Here is a 21,106-nt window from a genome sequence, read left to right as displayed (position 1 = left end):
GCCAAACTTTAAACTTTCTGGGGATGATGACAACTCTCAGCTGCTTGAATATTCGCTTTGTTTTATTCAAACGCCAGAGGTGAAGTACAAACTGTAGTTACACAGCATTTTGTTTCCTTAAAAACATTCTGGATTACATAATTCCAAACAACTTTCAAAACTAAGTTGTTGAACAGTTTTCACCTAAAATGGTTTGTTTTCTTTTTTTTTTTTAATCCATTTAAAAAAGGATGTGAATTAAAGGACTCAGAATTAAAAGCAGTTATATTTTTTTTCCCACTCTACAAAGAGGAAAAGTGAGGATGCAGTTACAGATAGTTCACCACAGATTCCCACTGTGAGGGGACCAAGCTTCTCCCAAGAATATCCTCAACTCCAAACCGCAGCTTTGTCTGAACCATTAGTGGGTCATTTAACCCGGAAAAACCCTGAAATCCTAAGGGAAGTATCTGTTGCACCTGGCTGCAGCTGCATGTCACACTGCTAGGTAAGATCACAAGTATTACATAAAATTTACATGACAGAAAATTAACAGCAAAAACAAGGTCAACACATCTGCAAGTATCCTTTCCCGTCCTAACACACCCACTAGACCAAAAAGAATGACAAAAGTTTTATTTAAATAGCATGAATTAATAGTTTAGAAAAAAGGGTTGGTAAAACTGAAGTCCACATATCACCAAAGGACAAAACGTTGTAAGCAACATAATTCCTAAAACGAAAATCAAAGACATACAGGTCCTTTAGTGTTTTTACAAAGACTTTCCTAAAGGATTGAATTAATTTCGGTGTAGAACAAAAGAGGGAGGATTGCTTTGCTGTGCGACTAAAAAAAAAAGAAAAAAAAAAAATCAAGACACCCACAAGACGCAATACTAGCATTTGAGCGTATAACTTAAAAAGCACTGTCATGTGAACAATCACTACCGATTACATCAAAAATATTATACATGTACTTCTTTCATCTCTTAACATTATAAGATAGGTTGGGCAAATACCTGGCACCAAAAAATTGATGCATGATAGTTCCAATATGTTAAACAAAATGTACTATATTAGAACATTAATATTTAAAAATTTCTGTCTCCTTCTCATCCAAATTCAGATGGCTTACCACTTCCTAGAAACCTTGTTTACCCCTCTGGAAAAATTAGCAAATTACTGACTTCACCATCTTTCACAGTATTCAAGGTGACTAAAACTTAGTCCTAATGGAAGGGTGAAGGAAAGGATATTATTTGATATTGCATTCAAATTACTGTAACAAACTCGTGTCGCATTTCAGCAAAATCTCCCAGTAGTGCCATAAAGTGTGTCCCAGTTTTTCCAAAATCCTGTTGCAAGGGCTTCCTCCCCCACCAATGTAACAAAGTCACTCCAACACCCATCGGGTTTCAAACACCAGCAGGTACCTAACACTGACCTGAACGCACCCCCCCGTCAGCCGTATGAGGAGCTAATGGTTTATTCACCCTCTACTAATTATTAATCTTGATTTCCCATTTGTAGAGTAACATTATTGTAAAATCTAACTATTGGCAGCACCTGCACTGCTGTTTTAGGTTCTAGAAAGAGCAATCCAGGTGCTGCTGTATTTGCTATACATTTTAATTGAACAAGTGTAATATACATTTCATATTTGAACATTATGCTATCCAAGTCCACACAATGCCCATCAAATAAGTCTATGTGATGTTGCAATAAAATACATGATCTGATTTATCTAATAAAGTTCCTCATCATGTATCGTATCCACAATAGATCCAATGCCTTTAGTATCAGACTGAAGCCAGAGACAATCGTAAGGAAATAACCAAGTGCGCTTTATGCGGGCGAGCATTCTGACAGTATTTAATGGTTTGCAGCATCTGCTTGTCGAGGCCAGCCTTCTTCCTCAACGCCAGAGTCATATTCTTCTTCAGACGAATCTTTAGTGGGAGCCCTATAATTAAAACGAACTGATCAGATACTTCAGAAATTGAGGAAGGAGACAGTTTCCATAGCTTCTGGTAAACATGCCACCTGCAAAGTGCCCCCAACCACAAGTGTCCTGAGAAGCATCCATCTGCTAAACGAGTTTCTGATCTGAAAATGGCACTATGCCAATTTACATTACAACCAGTATGGAGTCTCATTACTGAAAATCAAAAGGCTATTGAATTCAGTTAAGTCATAAATTTACTGATTAAATCAAACATTCCCAGCAAACATGAATACTGGTGCTCTACAAAATCACTTAAGGCAGCCATGGGTGTAAGCATAACACTTTCCAGTGCAACCACCCCCTCCGAGACGCAAGGTGTGCTGAGCCAAGCTTTGGCACAGACACAGATGAATGCAAAGCATGTACCTCAGCGGAGGAAGTCACTCAAAAGTAAGTTGTCAGGGGTAGAAACCAAGCCAGAGTTACTAAGTTTCAGACCTGTGTTTTCAGACCTGACCCATTCCCTCTCAACTCCATCTTTTGTTCACTCAAATTAATTATTATTTTTTTTAAATCCAGATTTATCCAGTGCTTTCAGCGTTTCACCACTTCATTACCATAATACAACCTTTACAACATTAATTAACATGAGCTCAGCAAATCAATAGATGTGCCTTTGTGGCTCTCCTCTGTTGCAAGAGCAACCAAGAGGAAAACTGCAGCAGCCTGGAGCTTGCATAAAAAAAGCCACCTCACAGTGGTAGGAGGAGGAAAGAAAGAGTTCCATTTCAGAAATTTCAGTACAGTCACAATTAAACTTCAGGTTTTTACTGTTAACTTATGATGCTTATAATTTATTTCTATTTCTACAGGTATACACACACACATAAAAGGCTTAAAAGTACCATCGTATCATTTTATTTTACAATTTCTATTAAAAACTGAAGCAATACAAACCCAAAGTCTCTAGGACAGAACAGGCACTAATTCAGCTGTGTACAGTATACAGAGAATCAGATCCTTTCTAGGTTGTGTGCATGGTTTTGTGTTTACATGCTCCTTCCTACAGCAAACATCAGAATACCTGTCTAGCCACATTACTAGACTGTTTTGATACTTCCGTTATGGTTTTACCTAATGTATCCTGGCTCTTTTTTGCCTTCTACAACATCTTTGTCAACTTCCACGCACACAATGTCAGAATTGGGCACTTCAAACATGGGCTCCAGCAACAGCTTTTCCTGAAAGAGAGCAAGATGGAAAAAGTATTTCTGTATGCCTTTTTCTACGTAACAACATGGTCAGCAAGCGATTTTCAGAGCTAGAGAGTTTTCTTGGAAGAACTCTGAATACACTAAGTTTTAAAAAGAGACTTAGTGTACCCATAAAAGACTCAGAATTAAGTGAGGTTTTGACTGAAAATTGTCTCTATTAGGTCCATACACACAAACATACATAGCTTCATTTACTTAGTGAGACTTAATTTACTCACCATTATAGATCGAAGACCTCTTGCACCAGTTTTTCTGTCCAGGGCCAGTCTGGCTATAGCCTTCAATGCATCTTCAGTTACATTTAATTCACACTACATAAAGAAAAATGGTAAGCTTAGTTCATCATTTCATTTATAACTCAACATTGTCTTGAGTGCGACAGTGTGTGCGTTACTGAAAATAACTAACAGTAATATTTACCTGTTACAGACCAGAACGTTTAACATTTAAGCTACATATACAAACCTTCAGCTAGACTTTGTTTGTGACTAACATTACCAGTAGGGACTACGGCCCTTTACCTACAAGTACTATAAATACCTCTGCAGTACATGAAGTGGCCTTTGATGCCTATTAGGCAAGGTCACACATGTTCATTTGAACACTAACATGAAGAACGGTCCAACTATTTCCAGATTACTTGCCCCACAAGGACAAGCACCCAATCTAAACCAGTCAGGTTTTAACGAATTAGCTTACTACTTTTTCAGAGCAGGGAGGTGCACATGTGGGGGCAAGAAATGATTCCAATTGATATTTTAGATTGCTTTATAAACAAAAAATATTGAAGAGTTGTCAAATAAAAATTCAAACCTTATCCATGCTGAATAGTGCCTGGTATTGAGGAACCACAGCATTTCGTGGCTCAGTGAGAATCCGTACAAGGGTTTTCTCATCTAGGCTGTGCAGAGGAACCACAACAGGCAAGCGTCCCACAAACTCAGGAATCATGCCAAACTCAATGAGATCTCTGGCTTCCACATGACGCAGCAAGCGATCTTTTTCTTCAATATCTTCATGTGGATCAGACTCTCCACTTATATTAGCAAGATCAGCTGCTGCTGCAGCCCTTCTGCCTTTTCCCATGTTAGATGGTGTCCCAAATCCTAGGTACTGCAAAACAAACATGCTGTACTTACAGAACTTTACTAAAGTTTTCTTTATGCAACTAAATCACATTCCACGTGCATTAAAAAAACTGAAGCAACCGATTATGTCATTACATACTCATTCAAGCTCAAGAAGTTACCAATACTAAAATTAGACCCCTTGCACACAATCAGTTTCTTATAACATTTAATTCCCTCAGTAAAGTATCAACACCTCAGCCTAAGAGCAAGTTTTTCTTAAAAAAGGTTAGTAGTAACATGTCCCACCAAGTTTACAAATACCAGTGATGCTGAAAAGGGCTCTTCAGAAGCGAAGCAAATGCATGCAAGTGTGCTTACATGAAAAGCTACATGAATTACCATGAACGGTTATTTGAATTTCAGTCACTCTCATTAAAGACAGCGTGCACATTTTGTCAGAAAGCTGCAGCCAGAATTCTGTCCCCAGACATTAACACAAAAAATAGTGAACTGCATGACTAGGTTATTTTAAGATGATGATAGCTTTTAGCACCATTTGCTCAAACTATCTGAGCATCAACAGCAAGAACCTCTTTCTACTAACATCCAAAGGTTTTCTCAGTTTCGTACTTGGTACACTCCAACTGAAAGAAATCCTATTACAACTGCTAGAACTGTTTCACACACTCCCTTTTTAAGAAACATTGGACATGGCAATTTAAAGCGTTTACCACTCTAGTACACACAGCAAGTTCTCTACCAACAGTTTTCAACCTTTCTCACCCCCTATTTTTTCCTGTTTGCATATGCTAAGAATGTCTCTGTGGAAGACCACAGCAAGCTACTTAAGCCTACTAACAACAGGCTTGTTCTTTGCTACCTTTCTTAGGCTTGACCTCAAGCTCCCAGGTAACAGATGGAAACCCACTGCTCTACAAACAGTGGGAGTATAAACATAGCAAGACCTTGAGAAGTCAGTACTGCGAACAGTAATTAAGATAATTTTTCAGTTCAAACACAGCCTGATGCACTCACTTTTTCATTTTTCCTCCTGCTGATAATTCTGTCAAGACCATTAAAAGCACCAGAAGCTACAAAGAGGATGTTTGTTGTGTCAACCTGCACCGTTTCTCCACGTAGTTTACGAGAATTCTTTTCTGGAACATTTACTATTGTGCCTTCTAGTAATTTTAACAAGCCCTAAGGAAGAAAGAAGAAAGAAGAAATATAAAATTCTAATGTGTAGCATCATATAAGGCAGCACACCATACTGTGGTTACTTTCACAGATGTACTTACTTTTTTTGCTCCCTTATGCCTTTATAGTAACGGTAAGCGTTTAAAGGAATCAGTTCTCCATGTAAGACAATTCCACTCAAGGACAGACAAGTCTTCCTTTAAAGTGACTCCCATGAACATCATGAGCTGCGCTTACTAACAAGTTACTTCAAGTTTTGTCAAAACAGAAAAAGTTATCTATTTTTGCCTATGTTATGCAAGTTGCTATGTGAATGCTACGAAGATGTTTTTCAATTAAAACATTTCTGTGAAGCAGTCTTGAGTTACTTTGAGATTTTTAGAGGTTTTTTGAATGAAGAAAGTAAAAAGGAAAGATGAGGGTTTCAAAGGTTAATAATTAAGGAACTGAAGAACTATGACTCTATAAACTCCCATGATATTTGACACATAGTAGGATGATATATAGACTTGACCAGCTGTTCACTTATGAAGTAAAATTACTCCACAAAAAATACCTACTTGTTGAACACCTTCTCCTCCGACATCCCGTAACTGATGAATACCAGGCACACTGCCAATCTTATCTACTTCATCCAGAAAAACAATTCCTGCAGTTACAGCAAATGGATTTAAGGAAGACTCCACTTTTCAAAGAGAAGCAAGAACTTACACACAGGGAAGAACATAATTTAATACAGCAGCAGTCTTTTCTACCTCCATACTATGAATTGCAAAAATGTATGCAATCCTGTCCAACTATGGACAAGCATAAAAAACCTACAAGATATGCTTCAAGCTTTTTTCAGGTTTATTATTTCTGATTTAGTGAGTTAAAGTTTCAAGTACATGCAACAGGAATATATATTACAGAAGTACTGGTGGTCTCAAAGTTTAGAGCACTTAGGCGAGATGAACACAGTCTATGAATGAACTTCAGAAAACATACTGTAAAAGTTTACCTTGCTGAGCTTTTTCTACGTTATAGTTGGCATCTTGCAGGAGTTTTGCAATGACAGATTCGATGTCTTCACCAACATAGCCAGCTTGAGTCAAGGTAGTACAATCACAGATAGCAAAAGGTACATCTAGGCATTTAGCTAGAGTCTGAGCCAGCAAGGTTTTACCTGATAAAATAAAAACCATATGTTACAACTACCATACATTTCTCTAGAGCACACAAACCAAAATATTTACCACAGGATCATTATTACTGTTAGTAGACTTTTTGAATGATGCCAGCATGTTCATATATTCATATCAGAACATTTTTCAAGGGAGCTAGTTTTCATCAACAGTGTTTTTTACATTGGCAAGCTCTATTTCTGAATTAGACTAACAGTACACATTTGAGGCAGCTTGAAATGCATACAGTACCACAAATAAGATGTCACACAATATAAAAAACAGAATACATGTACTTGCATAGATTAAACATTAAATAAATCAGTAGACCTTTGCAGACACTCAGGGTGCAGTGCAAAGTCCAGTGCTCCTGCTTTGAAGTTGGGGAGAAACAGAATTAAAAAATTCTTCAGTGAATGTTCTCCCAAATAGTCTACAAAATGCTGTCTTCAGCACAAACACTTCCACTTCTTATGAACATACAAATATAATTTCTCTTTTATCTCCCCTGCAACTGATCTGTCCCAGGCGCTAACCAACACTTTCTAACTGCATCTTCTCAGCTTGCCATCTAACATCTAACTAACACGTAACAGAAACTTTAAATGTATTTTATTTTAGCTTAGTGACAGTTGCATCTTTTAATCAGCCAGTAAATATAAGTATAAAAAACCCCACCCAAACAAAACAAAAAAACCCCACACATGACCAGATCCACTTTCTTTTCAAGGCCATTTAGCTCAGCTTGTTACCATGGCATGAAAGCACAAAACCCCCAGCTTTTTATACACCAGACTGGAATATTCACAAAAGAGGAAAATGACTTGTTAATAATCAATTCTAAGAAAAATCTGACACCTATAAAAACACACAGCTATATACCTGATCCAGTTGGTCCAAGCAGCAAAATATTACTTTTTTCAAGTTTTATGTCATCATTGGGCGAATCTAGTACCTCTCCTCCCCGTTTTTCCTGAGGTATCTGCTGGTTCATTTGTTGCTGCATCGATGCTCCTAAAGCATTACCGTGTGGACTGATTCCAGCAATCTGCAGTAGTTCTGAAGAGAATAACAGTACTGTTTGAGCGCTCACAAGGTCTGTCATTACCTTACATGCACAATAAAAGCTTGGTTCTTCTGTTTTGTTCTGCAAATCTATAAGTCTATCTGTAGAGAAGTTTACAGATAGGACTGCAACAGCAATATGGCACAATTAGTACCAAAACATGAGTTCCAACTATTTTTGCACAAGTATATATTTACATATACAAAAATAGTTTCCAATGGTGAAGCGGATTATCTAAAAATATTCCTCTATATTAAAAACTAGAGACATTTTTAGTTTTTACAAATTATAAAAAATTACAGTTAAAATGAATTATTTTTTAACACAAGAAATAAACCCAAACTGTTGCTCTCTATGATGAAAAAGTACAAGAAGTGGCATACTATAACAACTACAAAAGCAATGCACAGCTCTAGTCTCAAGAGTTAAAGACTTGTCTCAGGTTGTTACAGGTTTTGTCTCTACACATGGATACAGACATTCAGTTGGATTTTCTTTTTTCAGAGCACTTTTTTAATTTCAGAGCAATTTTTTAATTGGCTTGCAGGTTAGAATTTTGAAGATCAAGAAAATTGGTTTCAAGAAGAATAACCGGGATTCCAAATGACCTACATTAGACTAAGGAACAAGTTCACAGACTAAAGAAGTTCAATAGCCAGTGAGAGGCACCAGTGGACTGAAAATAAACATAACTGACATCACCCAGACAAAAAGCAGCAACATTCTGAGTTTCAAGGTGACAGCGCATATTAACAGTGCAAATACCCTGCAGAAAACAGTTGCATAACTTCCTTTATTATTTACCTCACATCATATTCTGTATGTCATTACTAATATAATCTCACCTCAGATCTAAGTAAAGAAAAAATAAAATCTACATTTCATTTGGTTTATTGAGAATAATTCTAAGGACAGATAATTATTTAACTTCATAAAAGATTGTATTTTACAATTTACCTGCTTTCCACCTAGAACTAGATAAAAAGAGTCAAATCATAGCCACCTCTGTTAAAAAGCATACTCAATGCCTTCAATTAAACTTACTTGCAGAAGAAAAGCAAAGAGAAGTTTACCCAGCATTTCAAAACTACCAGTCACTAAAGACTATTCTACGTTAACATCAAAAGAGTAAATATTGCAGAGGAGGACATGAGGAGAGAGTTCACTTACTTGTAAATCTGTACTCATCCTCCCGTCTTCTGATTTCTAATTCTAAGAGAGAGGATGAAAACAGTAATAAAATATAGGTTTATAAAAAGTTTATAAATTCTCCACCTCTTGCCCTCTTCTGAATATATCTCATCACTGTGTACGAATGTATTTCTAACAAGACACTCCTACATGAATTAGTTTTTATTGCTGCCAAAATTAATCCAAACCCCAACTTCCATGCTTTTAAAATGACAGCAAGCTTTCTACAACTGAAAACTGTCACAATTATTACCTCTGATTAGATTTTAATTTTAAAACCACTTCTAGAAGGGGGAAAAATGCAAAAATATAATTTTGGTTTGAAAAGGCTGCCTTAAACTCTCACGTTTATATCCAAGTGTTATAATGTAGGATTTCACATATTTCAAAGTACTATCTGTCATAAGCATTTACTGCCAGTCTCTCTGGATGTGCACCATTTTATCTTTCTGTGGAGGGTCGGGAACTTTCCAGTGCCAAGTACACAACTGCTCTCTACCATTGCCAGGCCAGTACTACTAGTGTTTTCCCCTCAGTTAAAATACTTCTTTACGTAAATTCACAAAAGGAAGATTTCTTTTCTGTTTGCCTAGCATACTATTTTTTGCAAGACCGAACAAAACACCTTAAAAAAAAAAATCAAGGTACACTTTGAATCAGAAACAGTAACTGAATCCTACTTCTAAAAATAAATTAGATCAACATAGCTACACACTTAGTAGCAAAAGTACTGCCAAGAGTAACTCCATCTACACCTGCTAGATATGGAACAATACTATGAATACTATGGTCACCAACAGATGCTGCCAACAGCAGCAAGTAAGGTTAGAAAGCTAATTATTCATCAAATTACCTATGCAAAATATTGTCTTAGTTGTTGCTTGCAGATTAAGCAGCAGATTTACCATTAAGCAGTAAATGAGACTAGAAAGAAAAATTTAGGAGACTCACTTTATAAAGTTAAATATCTAATAATGTGTCAGTAAAAACACTAAACTTTTAATACCCATGGCACTATAAACCTTCTGGATTACTATTTAAATAGATCACAGAAGTTCACGTACAGTGAAAATTAAATTTAATAGAAATTCTTTTACATATACAGAACATCTAGCATCAAGGTAAAACCTTTGTCAGGTTTATTAAGTTAGGGCCATGAAATGATGGGTTCTGTTTGACCAGAAAAGTACAAAACATCATACAAACCTCTTGGTGTTAGAGAAGTCTGCTTTTCAACTTCTGCTTGCTGTCTCAGGTTAGCTGGGATGTTATTGTAGATCCTCTTGTAATGATTGTACACAGCAACTGAAAGCACCTTCTTGGCAAAACACTGACCAACAACGTATTTGTCGAGGTAGTTATAAATCTGAAAGATAACTCCATCTTAGTAACACTTCTAAATCATCTTGCAGCAGAAAAGAAAAAATAGTGTATTGTGCCAAAGATGGACTTTGGTCTAAACCAACCATTACAGAACTAAGAAACAGAAGCCCTGCATCTAAAATACAAAATACATTGCTGTTGATGAGTTTACTTAAAACCACGGTGCTTACACAATCATGCTGTGTCTGTCAGTTCTCCCCTATGAATATTTAAATCCATTGTCATTTTCACCCAAATTTGTAAGAAGAACAGAAATTTCAAGTATACTTAAATTTCTTAAAAGAGGCCTAAACAGGAGCCACGTGCAGCTTCAGAAACCATTACAGTGCACTAGAAACTGAGAAACACAACAAGCTCCTGCATTATTCGAGAGAGGGAAACCAAATGATTTAAGATGGGTCATTGCCACAAGCTGACCAGCCACAGTTCTCACCCACAAACAGGCCAAATAAAAGGTTCTGCAGCTACAGAAGGAAGCTGCTAACATAAGGGTGCAGAATACGAGGCCATTGCAGGAAATGAAAGATACTATGGATGGTGAGGGTTGAGGTTAGCAGGGCCACAAGGAGAAAATGAAGGTACTGGACTTCAGTCACAAGACAAAGGCAGAGGAAAACAAGCCCAGCTGCTTTTACTGAATCTACTTGTTCCTTTTATCAGAGTCCTGCTGGGTCATATAGCTCTCAAAGGTTTAATCTTGAGCTAATCTTCTTTATTGCTTGTTGCTGTGTCAAAGTGAACTGTTACACACCTGATGCAGATTAAGAAGTAAAGCATTTCACCAGGCTGTAACAGAAGGAAACACTGGGATGAAATTAAGAACCATACCTTTTTCGGTGGAGGTGGTGGCTTCTGCTGGAATGCCAATTTCACAGCTTCTGCTGCTGACTCAGGCTCTTTAATGATGCTCTTTTTTGTGTCTGCCTCTGACAGTACAACAAAAAAATGGTGACACTTTTCGCACTTCACAAAACGGGTGGAAGCTGCAGAAAAGTAAAACAAAACAGTAAGAGGAACTGCTCAGCACTCATTCAGCTGCCCCGTTTGTCATACAAAGGGCAAGCACCTGTAAGACAGCACAGTCACCTCTTTGTTTACACACTTCCCCTTCCTTTACCTTAGAAGATTTAAAACAAATTATTGGACTATGAAATTTGACACAGAGGGAATACAACTTGCCCAAAAAGTCACAATGCAGGGCAGCAAGCAAACAAGGGATTAAAAAGTAAAAATCTATTTCATACTTCTTCAATAGCACTACACTCAGAAGAGGAAACTTTGCATCTCAGAGCGATGTAAAATTAACGAGGGCTTTAACTACACAGTAACAGTTCCTAACTCAAACTAGCAGGCAAAAAAGTAATTGTGGTTAGGGACAGACTACTCTAAAGTACAGGAAGCAATCTACACCGTCAATCTCAAAGACGGCATGCAGCAGACTCAGGAAAAGACAGCTGTGGCAGCTCCCAGTCTCTGCATCCCACTGGCTGTGGAACACTATGGAGCATGGTTCAGTCACCTAAGCCCAGGACACAGAGCACAGTGGGGTCACACAAAGGGCTCATCCCAACAAGAGGCAGCTGTGGTATGCAACAGATGATCAGGACTTTGATGTTTTGCAAGATCTTTTGCTTATTTATTTTTACTGCCAGGAGCAGAACAAATTTCTTTCAAATTCCAAAAGCCAAACACTTCTACCACTGACTTTGTGAACTGTATCTCAAGAAATCATGTTCTCTGCAAAGACTGGCTTCAAAAGCCTGCAAACTAGAACTTGCACTACCTTTTTTCCTCCCTTTGGAAAAGCAAAGTTGAAATAAACAAAAATAGACAGTAAAGAACAAATTTGTAATTACTGTAATCAAAAATAGATCTTTTCTGGCCATACTACTATGCTATTAAATGCAAATCATGTGCAACAGGACTGATTTAAAGTAAATAAATTAGTAAATGTATTCAATTAAAAGTAAACGTAACAAAACCACCACATGAAAAGCTTCAACGTCAAAACTTCTGAAATCATAAGAAGCTTTTAGAAAACAGCCTGAACCAGCTCATTTTAATAACAGCCTCTAGCGATAAACAAGCTGCTTATTTATAACTTGTTATTGCCTCCCATAGATCTAACATCAGCAAAAGAGGAGCAGGTGTGGTTTTGTTTGGGTTTTTTTGTTGGGTTTTGTTGTTTGTTTTTTTTTAATACTAAGCATACCTTATGACTGGATAAGTAAGACCAGCAAATTGTTTTAAGAATGTAGCACATAACACTGTGACCATCACAGCTTTATTAACTCTACTCCAAAGAAAATTCATATAAATACTAGGAAGTTCTCCTGGGTTATCTGCCTGATGGGACAAGATGAACCACTTGCAAGCACCCACTGCTCCTACATAACTATCATTTAGCAACAATTTTGTAAGAAAATTGTAGGGAAAACCCCCAAACTTTCTCCCAGTGCTCACTCAAAACACCTCTGATACTCTTGATGACTGCAGTGCCATGAGGTGGTTGTCCTTCCTTATACAATGCTAACAGTCAGCTTAATTAGGATGAAAGTGTCACAAGAATACTTGCCCCCTTTTTAGGTCCACCGGAATGGTTAAAAAAATAGAAAATAAAATAGCAGGCTGTAAGAATACTATTGTGCATCTTCAAAACATCATTCACCAAAAACAAAATATTGTTTAGAGTACACTTTTTATCAATTACTCCAGGCAGCACAGAGGAAGGTTATCAGAGATCTTCCCAATTTTCAGCAAGACCAGTAAGGTCAATGGTTACAGAGAAACTTTGATGTACAGGGTGCCTGGGGGAGCAGACTTAGTTATCAAAACACAGCTGTGAAACTGGCCAGTTTCTGTATCTACACAGCAATCTGGGAAAAAGTATCAATATAAGTTTAACAGAACAAAGAAAACTGAGAAGGTTGCTCTGAAATGCAAGGAAACCAAGATCAAGTACTTCTACCTCCCTAAAACTCAAAATTGCAAGCAACTTTGCTATTCTCAAATACTGGCATGTTTTCCTAAGTTCTTTTAGCAAACACATGAAAGCACAGCAAAGAGCTTCCTGTCAAACCACTTCACTGTCATTAAGATGTCTGCAAATATTTACAGTATACTAAAATTCAAGTCAAGTGTTGGTTTTTGATTCAGGCAACATTACCACGGAGGCTGCATTTCAAAGAGATTTCTAAATACCATACAAGCTGACCTTGTCAAAGAGAAAGGCCGCATTTCCAAAATACATACAGGAAGCAAAAACAATCAGATGATTAATCTTAAAAACACTTGTAGGGTTGAGATGCTATAAGGTAAAAACACATCAGGAAAGCAAGCAGGGAAGCTTCTTGCCTATTAAGTAGGTACAATAGCAGGGAAGTCTTGCTTTGGCGGATGGGAGCTAACCTGACGGCATCAGGTGGAGACAGTAAAAGCAGCACCTAGGTAAGGCTTCTTACACCAATCAGCTTTACAGCTATTGGATTTCACCCTATATCTGAGGCTCACATCTTATTTCACTGATCACAAAACTCTTCTTACAGAGTCTCACAACCAAAAACAATACAGGAACTGCTGAGAAAGTGTGTCAAAGCAAAATTCCTTTTGGTTTGCATCATCTTCTGCCTTAATTGTTAATTACTGGAAAAAGCATTGCCAAGCAAATCCTTGTGCAAGATTTGCAGATACAAAGTGAAGCCCCATTAAAAACAAACTCCACCAGACAACCAGCCTGTCACACTACGACTCAATAGCAATTAATTTATTAATAAATGTGGCTTTTAGTTAGGATTTTGTTTCCCTACTTCTTACAAAATGATTGAAAAACCTAATATTTAAAGACTGAAACAAATGCTAATTGCGTATTTTCCTTTTGCTTTAAGTATTGACTTAAGGCCCTACAGTTTGGTAATTCAAACCAGAATTGAGCAAATTCATCATTTTTCCTGATTAAGCAACATGAAACGCTTATCTGACAAATCAAGTTACAGTATGTTTAACACAACCTGCAACCCACTCATTTCGGGCAGAACAGGACAGATTTCTTTTTTTCCTATTAGTTTTTGGTTTGTTTTTTGTTACACTGCTGCTTCTACTCCAGGGCAACGCCTCAGTGGTATTTCCAGATAAAAGCACAAACTCCAGTAACAAGAGGAGCAAACAGGGAAGGGAGAGTTTCAAAATGTCTGTGTCTACCCATGAACCATCTGATAAGAAGGAAAATGAGGTTAAAAATCCTTCCACTATTTTCAACCACATCTAGTCCAAGGAGAGACTGATACACTGAACACCACATAGGGTTGTACTTCTAGTTACATCAACTAGCGCCAGCTTTTGCAGAAAAGTTTGAAACTATAGACAAAAAGCAAACAACAAAAAAAAGCTTATTATTTCTGGAAAAAAACAGCAGCTGAGGACTTATCCTTTTATCTAACATAAATAAATATGTTAGTATAGAATTGTCTTGTGATTCATGATGTTTGATCATTTTTATTAAATAGTATTTTATATAAGTAGCAGCAAATAATAGCACATCCGCTCATTATTTTCACCAACTGTGATACTAACAACTGTTGAACAAGTTTATGCTGACCTTGTCTTAAGCTTCTTAGTGTACAAGTCTGATTATAACTTGATACTTCCTCCTCAAGACCCACCAGCTAACAATGGGTATTTGCTTTCTGGCAACTATTTTCTAAGCTGGCCTCATTAGCACTCAAACAAGGAGCAATGTCCTCAAGTCTGATTGAACCTAAAGCAGAACCGGTATGAATTTGGACTGCACTTCAAAAAAAGCAGCTGTCGCTGCTGAACACCAGGTACCTGACACATTTTGGATTTTCTAGTTGGACTTTACAACCTCCTACCTGGATAAAACTGCATATTCACAGTTGCGGTCTGAATTCCACGGCCATACTTTGCTCCACCACACATCACAGGAAATTACACAAACATATCCACAGAGACAATACATGATCAAGCCAACGTGGCCCAACCACACATAGCATATTTTTTGACATTGTATAATTAGGTAGGCTAAAACTTAGCTATCAGGACTACATTAGATCACAAATACAGTCACATCTGTGGCTATTTAAAAAAGAAAGTATCATTAAAACTTACACACAAAAGTCTCCACATGTGTGCACAAGTCACCACACTTCGGGCAGCGCAGCTGGTTCCCTCCTTTCCCAGAGCTTCCAGAGCTTGACTTTTTACCACCTCCCTCACCGACAGACTTCTAAAAAAGATTTCCAGACAATTAGCCCCAAACAATGGAGCTGTTAACATCAGGCATTTAGCAGTGTGTTTATGGAAACCACTAATGTGAATACTGCAACAGCTGAATGACAAAATAACTATTGTCAGGATTTTTTTTAAGACTTCAAAAACTTAGAAAAACAGGATATAAACACTTTGAAAAGTACACACATCTGCATTTCCCAGGTCTGCCAATTTTGGACACCCATCTATGTTAGAACTGCTTGACTGACACCAGAATGATAACAAGCTAAACTACAGCAAGAACGTTTTAATAGTATATTTCCATGTAATTTATACTAACCCCAGAGAAAAAAACAAGTCATACTTATAGAGAGAGTAATTTCATTATCGCAACTGTGTTGATTCTAAGGATTTCTGAAGCCACAACTCTTCTCACGTCCTTGACAGATGTAGCTATGCTGGCAGATGGCTGTAGAGTACATATGGCCTATAAAACAAGCATCTCAGAAATTGCTTGGAATACTTATGGTTTTTTACTTCTACAGCAGAATTCCCTGACAGACACGTACTTATCTTTCTCTGTGTTACCCTGCTTAGTGGTGTTCAAGGTTAAAAAATTTTAAATCTATATCCATTCTATGCCTTCATACTTTGGTTATTAATAAAAGCTACTATATTTGAGGAAACAGCAAGGATCTCTCTTCCCTTTTCTAAGGCAGTCACCCATTTTTTTTAAACCTTGCTTACCACCTCAGTTCTCCTTGAAACCTTCTCAAGAAAAAAAGACTATTAAAAAAAGGTTTATCTTTCTTATTTTTTAAAAAAGTTTAATCTGAACCTTCAGAACACACCTGTGTCACCTAGACAGTTCCTCAGATGTCACAATATGCCACTGTAAGGCGACGTTACTGCCTGTGAACTCTCAGAATATTATTTGCTGACTAAAGAGCAGTTTTATTCTCAGGTAATCATTTATCTGAAGAAGCTGTTTATTAACTATAACTATAGAGAAAGACTAGGATGAAAATAGACTACAATATAACAATAATAAAGCTAGCCTCCTCACAAACTTGTCTTGTTTAGTATAAAAAAATCAATGCTGAAAAAAGAATTTCAAGATGTACTTACTTTAAAAAGCCTACTTTGGAGTAGCAGACTTTTGAAGAATAGTTCTGATTACTACTTTTTCCTGAGATATTGAAACCTGTTGTGGATTTGTAACATTCTACGAAATTTTCAAGTGTCCCTTTACACTAGGCAAAAAGATTCATAAAACTGGGAAAAGTGTTATGGGATGCTTACGAAGTTTGTCTGCTAACAAATTACATTTTTCTTCACCATCACTTGTAGCAATTTGAAGGATCAGAAACGTCAAGTTAGAAAAAATTTCAGGAATATTCTAAGGAAATAATCTACTAAAAAAATTAAAGAAACATTTTATATAAACTATTGAAAAACCTAATGCATGAGATTACCTTGCTTCCATCGCCAGAAGCATCCTTGCTTGCACCATCCTTTGAAGCAAAATACGCTGGTGTTTCTGAGAAGTTTCTAAGAGGAATTCGTCTTAGGGAACGCGTTTCAAAAGTCCCAAGTTTTCCTAAAACAGGGATGCGTGCACGACCACAAGTAATACCTAAAAAAAACCCCAAACACACATGAAAATTAAACATCAAAAATACTCTAGTTCTAATACAAGTGGCACCAAACCCCAGAATTTATTTACCTTAAATGGAGATCAAAGGCTTCCACAACAGAAATCAACATCCAAATTTCAGTTATCCAAAATAAATTCTCTTTACCACCTTAACGTTCATCGCATTAAAAGCTGCCTGGATTGTCCAAAAATGACCCAAAAGTAATTTCAGGTCCTCTAACATCAGATAACTGAGAGTCCCATTGTGTCATGAAATAGGGAACGTCCCAGTTATGAAATCAATCCTCAGAATTATAAATACGATCAACATCCAGCATTTATTGTGAAATAATTCAACCCCTGAATTCAGAAAGAGACCTTTGAAACGTCCCCTTATTATGCAAAAATTACCAAAGAAGTGCCTCAGACTCACAGACTGCACGTCTGGATCTGGCTTTCACTCATGAACTCTACTAAAAACTAGTTTCCAGGAATTGAGGTACCACTTCACAGAAAAGGTTGTCCTGAGGAAAACTGAAAGGTAGTGTTATATTTGGCACATGCTGACAGACACACACAAGCAAAAATTCACTGTAATTTTAACTTTGTTGAAATAGCTTATTGCCAACATGAAAAAAAACACCTCATTGAGAAACTAAACAGCCTTTTCCTCCTCTTGCAACAGCGGGCAGGATTACATTTCATGACTAGGTATGATGTGAATCAACATATACTGTGCTTGAGATTTCAACATCTCAGCACAGACATGAGCTTGGAATCTATCTCTCATCTCAAGTGGCAAAATTCTCACTTGCTCCCTGGTTTGGCAAGAACTCTGTGCCTTACTTGACAAAAGAGCTATATAGCAACAATGACAATTAAAAAACTGCTGACAATACATGGTTTCACTATTAGAGAGAATCCTAGAGAAATGCAAAAAAATCTTCTAAAAAAATAATAAGAACAGTATGAATGGCAAGAGGAGTACAGAGTACAGTTAATCTGCTCTGAAAGAGGTAATAATGACAACCAAGAGCTGGAATCTTAGTTGAAAGAGGACACTTAAGAAAATTCACCTTGCTACTATAACGGAAAAATAGAAAAATAAAGAAAAGCATTATGAACAAGTTTAAATTTATCAGCAAAACCCTCACAGGCTTCTGCAAAGCCACAACCAAGATGACAGTGTCAAATGAGATTTGAAGTTGTTTTATTAACTTATACGTTGTTTAAGATTCCTGAACTTGAGGATCATTTGCAGTTATTTTTAACAACTAAAAATGTAATCTTTTAAAAGATCTGTAATACAGAAACTAAGTGTTTTACCACTAAGCACTGCACATGGACTAAAGATGACTGATTTTAATTCACAGTACTCCTGTGACACAGAACATACTGAAAACTGTATTGGATAAACTATGAAACTATATACAGCATCAAGTACTGAGCTAGTAAGTGCCACATTACTGACTGTGCCCATCTACTGATCAGAAACACCACAGCTGTGGGGCTTCACCTCCAGCATTTGACAGGATGCTGGCAGCAGATCCAGACTAGCCAGCAGCATTACACCCACACTGTAATGCTTTTGTTGCTGTTAAATTCACTTTCACAAAAGTCTTAGCTGGCCAGCCTTTGGGGAACATTGCTACACATGCTGAACTCTAAAGCGTATAGATGGGCTAAACCAGAAAAAAAACCCAAACATATTACTGCTACATCACCTTGTGGCTAAACACAAAATGCTTTGTCCCTGTGCTTATCATGAGGTCCGAGTGATTAATTTTAATAAAATACAGTTGTACAGTTAGAGAATAAAGTAGTAAGAAAGTTATCACAACTACTTTCTTGCATAAATAAGCCCAGAGGCAGATTTTCAGGAGAAATCAACAGTCCAGCCCAATGTCCGGCAACTTCCAGATACTGATAAATGTTCAAATATGCAACAGCTGGCTAGCACAGCAGTATTCACTCACACAAGTAGCTGGCAGTCAGAGCTGGGGGGTTTTTTTTGAAACAGCAAATTGGCATCTATCCAAGGCATTCAGATTAGTGTGTTAAGAAATACTGGGAGGCTCCTTCACACCTTATTAACCTTTAGTTGATACTTGAGGAAAGAAATCATGACTTTTGGGCCGAGCCTCAAATATCCTGGAAGAATCTATTGCCTTATAGAATCTAATCTATAAGGAAGTGACAGGGAGACTGACAGAAGCCTCCTCCTTGTCCCACACAACGCTTGACGGACTAGATTGATCCACGTACTCCGAATACTCTCACATTTGTACCAACCAGCAACAACAAACAAAGTACCTGGCAGAAGACGTAATCTGTTACAACAACAAAAATGCACCAAGGTTATTCTTTTTTAGAAGAACTTCTGTGGAAAGCTGCTGCATAAATGATCTTATTACTCTGTATCTGTGTTTTAGTCTTATTTGTTCTTTTATATACCTTTAAAATTTTAGTTCTGACCAAAAAAAAGAAAAATAAAAAAGATAATTCTTAAGTTAATCCAGAATGTTACTTGCTTTAAAGTTTAGTGTTTCTCCAGTTTACATGAGGCCAGACAGGCTGGAGTTGAAAGTACTGGTTTAAACCTTTCATCACAGATGACATCAAGAAATGCAGATGTAAAGTCAACTGCAATGAGTTAACTCGCCTCTTGAAGGCAATAAATCATCTTGGACTCATCAGGCTATTACTGAGGGCACAATCATTCAAAATCTTGTTGCAAACGTGGCAACACCAGAGATTTTCAGCACAATTTGGGGGTGGTCTGCCTTTCACCAAAAGCAGCACATGGTATTGTCAACTCTCACCACCCACACCACCATGAAAAAGACAAAAGTAGTAAAAAAGTAGCAGCTTTCCTCCATTTCAACTTCCAGTAAGTTGTCTGTGCAGTCTCATACTTCAACCAAGCTGGAAATAATTACTTTTTGCTAACTGAGGGCAAGTCCTTTATAAGACATAATTCCAGTTCAGGCTGCGGAACAGGCAGGCTTTTAATCAGTCAGCTAATGAAGCTCATTTGCTAGCACTGCAGGGTAACACACACTAGGCGAATGCTGCCGAAAATCACGTCCGTTGAAATTAACTCTCTATGTACGTCTCCCAGGAGATATTTCAATGCGGGCTAATTTCCCAGAACTTCACACCACCTAACGCTGCCCTTAACTCTGACACAACACCGGCCGCCCCCTCACACCACCCAGGGTGACACTAGCAAAAGGTAAGTAGCCCACAAAAAGGCGACAAGGCCGAGACACGCACCCACTGCCTAGTCGCAGCCCTTATCGCAGCGCCGCAGGCCGGGCTGGCCCAGGCCGGCTGCCGCTGGGCGCCGGAGGGCTCCTCTCCCTCCCCCTGCCCCGGGGGGGCTGCTCCCGCTGACCCCGCACCGGCGCGCCCCGGCGGAGCGTTGCCAGCCGCGGCGGCCGCAGGGAACGGCGCTCCCCCTCAGAGAAGCGGAAGGGGCCGCAGCGCTCGGGCCCCCACGGAGGGCCCAGGCCCGCCGGCGGGCAGCGCCCGGCCGGGCGTCGGTGGGCGGACGGGACGGCGTTACCTCTCCGCGCAGAGGGCAGCGTGGAGCCCAGGAGGCGGGCGGCGGCGGCACAGCTGTGGCAGGCGGACATGGTGCGGCCGCGGGCCCGGCCCGCTCCCCCCGCCGCCGACTAGGCCTCGCTGGCGGCGGTATTGCGCGCCCCACCCGCGCCGTAAACAGTCCCCCCCCCGCGCCGCCTCAGTGACGGCAGCACGCTGCCACCCGCCGTCTCCGCGCACAGCCCCGCCCGCGCGGGGCATCATGGGAGGCGTAGTCCTGGGGCGGGGGCGGCGCGCTGCACCACGGGAAATGGGGGGGCGGCGGGGGGCGCGCGGGGCCGCGGCACCTGCAGCATTTGCCCCGCACACAGCTCATCTCGGGCGATTCCCGCCGCCTCCTTCTGCTTCCTTCACACGACATCAGATAAAT

The 21,106-nt window shown here is 38.7% G+C and overlaps 1 protein-coding gene across 2 annotated transcripts; it reads right to left on the bottom strand.

Annotated features, from left to right (window-relative positions):
• Positions 1-44: 44 nt before the first annotated feature.
• CLPX (caseinolytic mitochondrial matrix peptidase chaperone subunit X) lies at positions 45-20,867 on the bottom strand. Of its 2 annotated transcripts, XM_080396892.1 has the most exons (14): positions 20,699-20,867; positions 16,970-17,130; positions 15,393-15,510; positions 11,097-11,251; positions 10,092-10,251; positions 8,865-8,906; positions 7,511-7,687; positions 6,466-6,630; positions 6,026-6,114; positions 5,304-5,468; positions 4,012-4,311; positions 3,417-3,509; positions 3,059-3,165; positions 45-1,942 (listed from the first exon to the last, which is right to left on the bottom strand). In XM_080396892.1, exons 1-14 carry the CDS (start codon positions 20,766-20,768, stop codon positions 1,852-1,854), a joined length of 1,893 nt encoding a protein of 630 aa, XP_080253018.1. In that variant the 5' UTR covers positions 20,769-20,867; the 3' UTR covers positions 45-1,851. The 2 variants fall into 2 exon arrangements, with proteins under 2 accessions (XP_080253018.1, XP_080253019.1); XM_080396893.1 differs by lacking the exon at positions 8,865-8,906 and having other exon boundaries at positions 20,699-20,866.
• Positions 20,868-21,106: the final 239 nt, after the last annotated feature.

The sequence above is a fragment of the Falco punctatus genome (genome assembly GCF_963210335.1).
Source record: "Falco punctatus genome assembly, chromosome: 7".
Lineage (NCBI taxonomy): Eukaryota > Metazoa > Chordata > Aves > Falconiformes > Falconidae > Falco > Falco punctatus.
This window is presented reverse-complemented; position numbering and strand designations above follow the sequence as displayed.